The sequence below is a fragment of the Sarcophilus harrisii genome, chromosome 3 (assembly GCF_902635505.1).
Source record: "Sarcophilus harrisii chromosome 3, mSarHar1.11, whole genome shotgun sequence".
NCBI lineage: Eukaryota > Metazoa > Chordata > Mammalia > Dasyuromorphia > Dasyuridae > Sarcophilus > Sarcophilus harrisii.
Window position 1 is genome coordinate 344,074,633 of NC_045428.1, and position 7,217 is coordinate 344,081,849.

Consider the following 7,217-nt stretch of genomic DNA (forward strand, 5'->3'; position numbering starts at 1 on the left):
TTAGAAAAAATTAAAAACACCACTTTAATGCCCAAAACACAGGATAAAAAACAATTTCTTATGATTAATAATTGGGTAATAATGATGGAAAGAATAAGGAGGAAGGGAATAACAGCTATCATTTATATAGAGCTTTCGGCTTTGAGAAGTACTTTATAAATATTATTGACATTATTTGTCTTGACCAAGATCAAAAGCTAGTGTGTATCTCTGGCTGAATTTGAACTCAAGGCTTTTTGACTCCAGGTCCAACTTTATTCACTGACAAAGTAAAGTGAAATGTCTGTCAAAAATAAGATCCAATTCCCTTTTACGTCAGCCATTTTATATAAATTTCATTATACTCTGTACATAGAAGATGAATTTTGATAAATTCTTGTCATTTTCCAGCTCATCTATTATGATAGGCCTCTAAGTCAAGTAAGACAAAATTCATTTTAATGGTAAAGATGACAATTTGATCCTCAGGTAAATTATCTCACCAAGGGAAAAGATTAATGTGTATTTTAGAAATAGTAGCACCCGTATTACTTATATTTCTATCTCCTAATACTATATTTAATAATGATGCTGGAAAATGAAGAAGGAAGGAAGGAAAGAAAGAAAGAAGGAAGGAAGGAAGGAAGGAAGGAAGAAAAGGGGTGTATGTGTATATAATTGTAGTCTATCCTTTATACAATGAGAAACTGTTTTTTTTTTCTAGGCTGACAATATAAATTTACGATTTTTAACAAATAAAAAAATCATAAAATAGAAGTCTTAACTAGAAATCATTCTCTAATGTACATGACTGTATAACTTGAATATTATTTTATAGGTTTTAAAGTTGTTGTTGTTGTTTAAGTATTGAACAGCATTACAGTTTGAGGAGCCAAATTGTAGCCTTGAAAATCATGCATCAGGTCAACAAGTAATGAGAAATAATATTGAATAATCTATTATTTAACAAATATAGATAATAATCTCATTTGAAACACTAGAAATATGTATAATGAAATATTGTGTTGTAAGGTAATATGAATAATATCCTCAAAATTTGAAATAATGAAATTTATATCCCCAAAGCACTATGTTACATAAATTTTGGATAAACTAATTCTGTTATTCTATAGTGAAACAAAATGAATAACTTCTGTTTTTGTATATTTAAACCTGGTTTTAATTTTTAAAAGCAAATTCAGATTGACTCTTGAATTGAGTTGCCAATTTTTAGACCAGAGAAAATCTCAAGGCTAAGATAGAAATAAGAGTCTACACAGAAATGCTGACACAACCCTAGCTATAGATGCTTGAATGTATGGCTATAATTCTTTTTCCTAATATTATACTGCAATGGTTCAAGTGAGGAACCTGCAGAATATTTAAGCAGATGAAAACAATTCTATAACCATAACAAAATTACAAAACTTTGACACTATTTGCTCATGAGTGCAAAATACTGAAAAGCACTCTAGAAATATCAATGACTTTGGATGATAAAATATGAGTAATATGATGAAATAAACTTTTTTAAAAATTCATTTGCTTTTCAAAGTATCTAGTTACATTTAAGCTGATGCAATGCAAAAACTTTAAAACATTTCTTTTTGCAAACCTTTCCACTTCTTTAGCATTTTTAACCACTAATCAAAGGTAATAGAATAAGATTATAAGATACTGAAAATTTAGGATGAATATTGAAATACCTTTTTCCATTAGGAAATCTATTAAGCTATAATTAATCTCCCTTGAGAAAGGGTCAGGTTCTAATGTATAAGCATTTAAAATTGGAATGGACAACATAATACCAAAACAGTCCAAGAGAGGAAACCTTTTACTAGGAGGTGGCTAGACCAGATGGCTTAATTCTCTAATTCTAATTCAATTCTAATTCCTTCTCCTCCCCCACCCCTTTTTAATGTCTAAGGTAGGGGTAGCAATAATGAGGTAATTATAGAACACCAGAGGAGATTGATATACATTAATTTCAAACTAGAGACAACTCTTAAGTACTGGCCATGACACAGTCTAAGTAGCAGAATTATTTTCTCCTCATTGTCAGTTAGGCAATAGTTGAATAGATAACTATTGACTGTATGCTGTGAATTAATGTTTGATATTTATTGATTAAAATAATATAAAGCAAAATGTGACTTATGAATGGAAGATATTCATGAGTTATCATGAATGGGTTAATCTGGTTAATATGATACTAGTTGAGTCTCAGAGTGCATATAGCATATTAGAAAATGAATGTAATGCATTGAACCATATTAACCAATTATTCAAATAGAGAAGTTATCAAATTATAATAATATATTGTGGGATAATACCAGATAAAAGTTCCCATATAAATTATATTAATTTATGTCACAAATACTATAATTTTAAAACCGCTTGAAAATTAACAAATAAAATTTTTATTTATGTACTTTCAGTTTTAAAATGCGATCATCATGTTAACAGGAAGATAATTTGGTGTATATAACAATATTCATTTTTATTTATTAAATCCCCATCAAATCTTAACCTTCATTTTCAGCTGGATGTTTTAATTTAATTTCACATTCTTTTTATCATTTACATTTTGGTAACATACAAAAGCAATGAATTTCAACTTATGCAAATTTATTAAAAGTTCATTAAACAGATTCTTCATAGTATATACTGTGGTGTTGCAACACATTTTTTTGCATCATAAATTTAAATTGTCATTTCTCTCTTGGTAGGATATTAGGATAAAAATTTTGTCTTGTTATTCATTTCTTTTAACAAAATATGCTAGGTGGTAAAAATTTCAAATAACAGAAGAGATTCCAGAATTAGTATTTAAATTTTGCATATACCTGATTACTAATTCCACCATTTGGATTCTAAGAATGTACTAGTCATTTGAAATACTGAACATTTGAAACATTAAATAAATTATACAGTGAAAGGCAACATACTATCTTTTTTGCCCCCCCCCCCCTTTTTCAAATCAGCCGCCTATTGTTTTCTTCAAAACTCTAGATATCACATTAGTAATTACAAAGAAAAGCATCCTAATTATCATAACAATATCAAATAACTATAATATTTATTTATTTAGTGCAAATTGTATAGTGGAGTCATTTGATGGTGGAGTTGACAATGTTAATATAGTCAAAGTTTTAAGATGCCTCCCCCTTACCATTGTTCCATTGTTTCAAATTACCTCAAGCTCTAAAGAGGAAATCCTTAACTTGTGGATTTTTTTTTTAAAGAATATTTTCTAGCATCTGAAAACAGCTCTATAGTTGAATGGTATTTTCATATCAAATTAAGCCGCTGATTTTTAATTTCCAAGCCCAATTGCATTTATCCAGTAGCTGTTGGGCCATAACAAAGAATCTCAATATCAGGTGGAAAAGGTGAAATAAAACTACAGCACTGTCTAAAGGGGCAAGTTTTAATCCATCCTTTTTGATACCTCCTGCGTGTGTGTGTCTCTGTCTATGTGCATGTGGGGGGTGTTTTAATTTAGAACTGTCCTGTCAGCTACTTTGTTTTCCATTCACATCCCAAGTCCCTTGTGTTGTTCAGTTGGAAGCTGTGCTATAAGAATGTGAAGAATGTAAACAGCCTTTTATTGTCCAAAAGGATAGCAGTGTTTAAGAAATGTGTGGCTTATCGCAGGGCTGCAGCTCTGTACTTCACCACCATGATAAAGTGCTATAGGGGGAAAAACACATTACAAGACAAGCACAACCCCAAAATGGATTACAATTCTACAATAAGCTTTCTTAAAAAACTAATCAATCAACTTGTGCCACGATGTTAGAATCTAGTTCTTAAGGAGGATACATAATCCTTTCAAGATTTATTATGTATTCCCTATTTATTCATTATATATTTAAGTATAAGTGATCAAAACCTCCCACAAAACATGAAAACCTTTCAGATATATAATAGGGGATAAGTAAACTTTTGCAGTATGATCTCAAAGAGATCTGTCCTTATAATGAATGTATTTATGAAGACATTGTACATCCAGAAAACAGTCAAATACCTGTACTCCTCATGTTTTCAGAGTTTTACTCTAATATGCTGGAGGAGCCTCACTTTAAAAAACAAAACAAAACACTATTCTTTAATAGTACCCTATTGTAAATAGTCTAACTAAAAAGACAGGTTTGGAGACTCTGCATTGTATCTTAGAAACCTTGACAAGTCACTATATGAATAGAAGCTATTTTAATATGTAAAATAACATGGTTAATTTTTACTTTAACTTTAAGTAACAAATGTTCACTCTTTGTTTCCTCTGCCAGACATAAAGAAATGAATAGAAAACAGAGTAGGTGCAGCTTTTTTATGTTATAAAACTGATGGTGGGGGTGCCCTAGGTTGGACTGTCAAGAAGAAGAAAAGCCTTTAAAGGCAGCCCAAATAACTTTCAAATAGGCATCTATAGTCCTCAATGTCTCAGTATCTAACTGTATTGAAACAATTTTAAATAGAGTTGAGAAACTTTTGCCAGTTTGGGGAGGTGTTTTTAAGGGGGGTGTTAAAAATCTGCACTCCTAATTTCTTAAACGATATTGAGTTGGGGTGAAACAGAAGTGCACAGATGAAAACTAATAGAAATCATGGTACAGTGAGGACCACCCCCCCCCCCCCCCAAAAAAAAAAAGAAAGAAAGAAAACTTCCTCTTTCCCCCACAGCACCAGTTGTATTAGGACAATCAGTCAGGTACCTACAGATGACACAAACATAAAAGAAGCCGACTAGATGCTTAACCAAAACCAACCAAAAAACTGCTTTTTCATTCTATTTTAAAAGTTACTTTAATTAAGATTTTGATTTGCGAACTCCATTCAACATAATTAGCTAATGACAACGAATTAAGACAAATTGCAGCAAAGCAAGCATGACACCACGCAGGGAACCAACTCAGAGTCATGAACTGGACAAGGATTTGGTCTCGATCTTTCAATGACCTTAAAAAGACCCTACCTACTTCACTCTCGGCCGGCAATAGCCAAGAGCCGGCGGAAAGGTACCCGCAGAAGACTCTGCGGTTCTCCGAGACCTCCGGCAGGGAGTTGCTGGTGAAAGTTACATCCTGCCACCCACCAGCAGACAGAAAACCCCAAGCCTTCCATGACAATCAGTGGGAAGAGAAAAATGCCATTTGCCCGAAAAGCTAACCCTCTTCCCCATTTTCGACCCTTTCCCCACATACATTAGTACATCTGGTACTGTACCGATAGGTCAGCTTTATTTAAGAAGGGGAGAGATGCAGTCAAAACTCAGGTTTGGATCCAAGAAGGCTATTGGGGATATCTATAACCCCAAACTAACACTTACAACCCCCAAATCATCATATATATATATATATTTAAAAGAAACCTCAAACTCCTCCAAACCATCTTCTAATTCTGATCTGGAGTAATATATTCCCCGGCTAGTTTTGCCTATTTTCTTCAGCAGTCCCCCGTCTTCGCCTTCCAGGTCCTTTTAGCCCTAGTACTCATCAGCCTTCTACCCACTTCTCCGTTTTCCATCCTTACCTTGGGCTTCACTAGCCCCAGTCTTATGTCCCTCAACCCTAACCCTATCTGCCTCCGTGTCCCCTCTATTTCATTCCTCGAGTCTCTCCCTCCCTACTTCCAAGTCCCTTATATTCCATCAGTTCTCTCTCCCTCCACTCCCTCCCATCTCGTGCCTTTGTAACTGGCCGGGGGCTCAGCTTCCCTCACCCTCCAGGTTAGGCTAACATTTCCCGCCGAAAAGCTCCCACGGGCAGAGAAAGCCTAGGAAAGCCGGGTCAGTCCGGGGTTGGTGGGAGCGTGGGAAACCGAGACATAGAGTTGGGGGCTACAGGCGGGGGCCACTCACCAGCTGGAGAAAGCCTGGGACCACGACAAGGGGCAGGGGCCGCAGGTACATGGTTCCGGCTCTGCGTCTCACGAGCTCCTCTCTCTCGCTTGTCTCTTGCACATCTCCACTTCGGGGGGCAGGACTGAAGAGGACAGGGACATGCCACTGCGCTTTCCTCCCCCCCCCCCCTTTCTTTTTTTTTTTAAACTCCAAACACCGAACTGAAGGGTGGGTGGGAAAGCTTGGGGAGGGCTATATACAGGGAGTGAGGAGAGGAAAAGAATTCTGAGCCCCCCCCGTCCCCCACCCGCATACCCCTTCAAGGAGACAAAAAATAATAATTAAAATAAATTTTAAACAACCATCAACAAAGTCCAGTCCCAGGCGCAGAATGGGGGCTCGCTTTCCTGGGCTGCAGGGGGCGAAATAAACTGGCTGCCCGTGGGCACCAGGCAGTGGCTGCTGCCTCGCGCTATCTGCGGCTCCTTCCTTCCCCTAGTTCTGTCTCCAGCGCTGCGGCCGCCGCGAAGCTGCCTTCCTGGCCGGAGAAGAGCGGGGCTGGCTTAGGAGTCTCGGGGGAGTCCCAGGAGGCCCCGTCCCTCCTCCCTTTCAACCCTCTCTCCCGCCCAGCAGGGGGCTGGTCCAGGGCAGCTCGATGGCAGAAGTGAGCCCAGCCCACTGGCTCTCATTTTGGAGGAGGGGGCGACAAAATAAAGAGTGGGGGCTGTGAGTGAACTGGGGGTGGAGATCGAGAGGAAAGAGTGAGAAAGAGAATTCTTGTGTGCCAGAGGAAGGGGTGAAATGTGGCGGTTGGGGGTGAGTTGGGGCGGAAAGGGCATTGAAGAAGATCCGGGGTGCAGTTTCAGAGGGAAACCTGGGGAAAGGAAAAAAGTGGATAAGATGTGGGACAGGGGAAGTAGGGTTAAGGTCACTAGAGAATGAGGTAAGAAAATAATTAGAGTAAACTGAACTGTGCGAGGTTTAAAGAGGCTGAAGAAGTCGGTATAATGGGGAGGGTGATGGGTAGAGCGTTAGGGCCTGAGGGTTAGTGACCTCTGCACCTGAATGATGTGCAGAAGTGGAAGGTGTTCCGGAAGAATGCCCAAACTAGGCAGAGGAAAAACAAGCTTTTCGGGAGGACGCAGTAGTGATCTAGACATACCTCCGAGGTCGAACGAGGGTCGGGATGGAGAGAGTAAGAGTAATTCTTAAAGTATGGCTATCAAGTTATCCCTGGTTTGCATCTAAAGGAAGCACAGTACAAAATAGACTTGAGTTGTGCAGAAATTGCTTTCCAGGGAAGTTCGGTAGTACGAGCAGCTCCTCTGTCTGTCCTTCACCTCTAGATCTTCCTGTCTCACTTTCCTCCGAGAAGATTAAGGAGTGCAGGACT

The 7,217-nt window shown here is 37.8% G+C and overlaps 1 protein-coding gene across 1 annotated transcript in view; it reads right to left on the reverse strand.

Annotated features, from left to right (window-relative positions):
• NXPH2 (neurexophilin 2) overlaps window positions 1-6,619 on the reverse strand; it is a 149,302-nt gene extending 142,683 nt beyond the window's left edge. The window contains exon 1 of the mRNA XM_023499195.2: window positions 5,843-6,619. Within this exon, the coding sequence (XP_023354963.1) occupies window positions 5,843-5,893 (51 nt within the window). The 5' untranslated portion in view covers window positions 5,894-6,619. The remainder of the gene's footprint in view (window positions 1-5,842) is intronic.
• Between the last annotated feature and the right edge of the window lie 598 nt (window positions 6,620-7,217).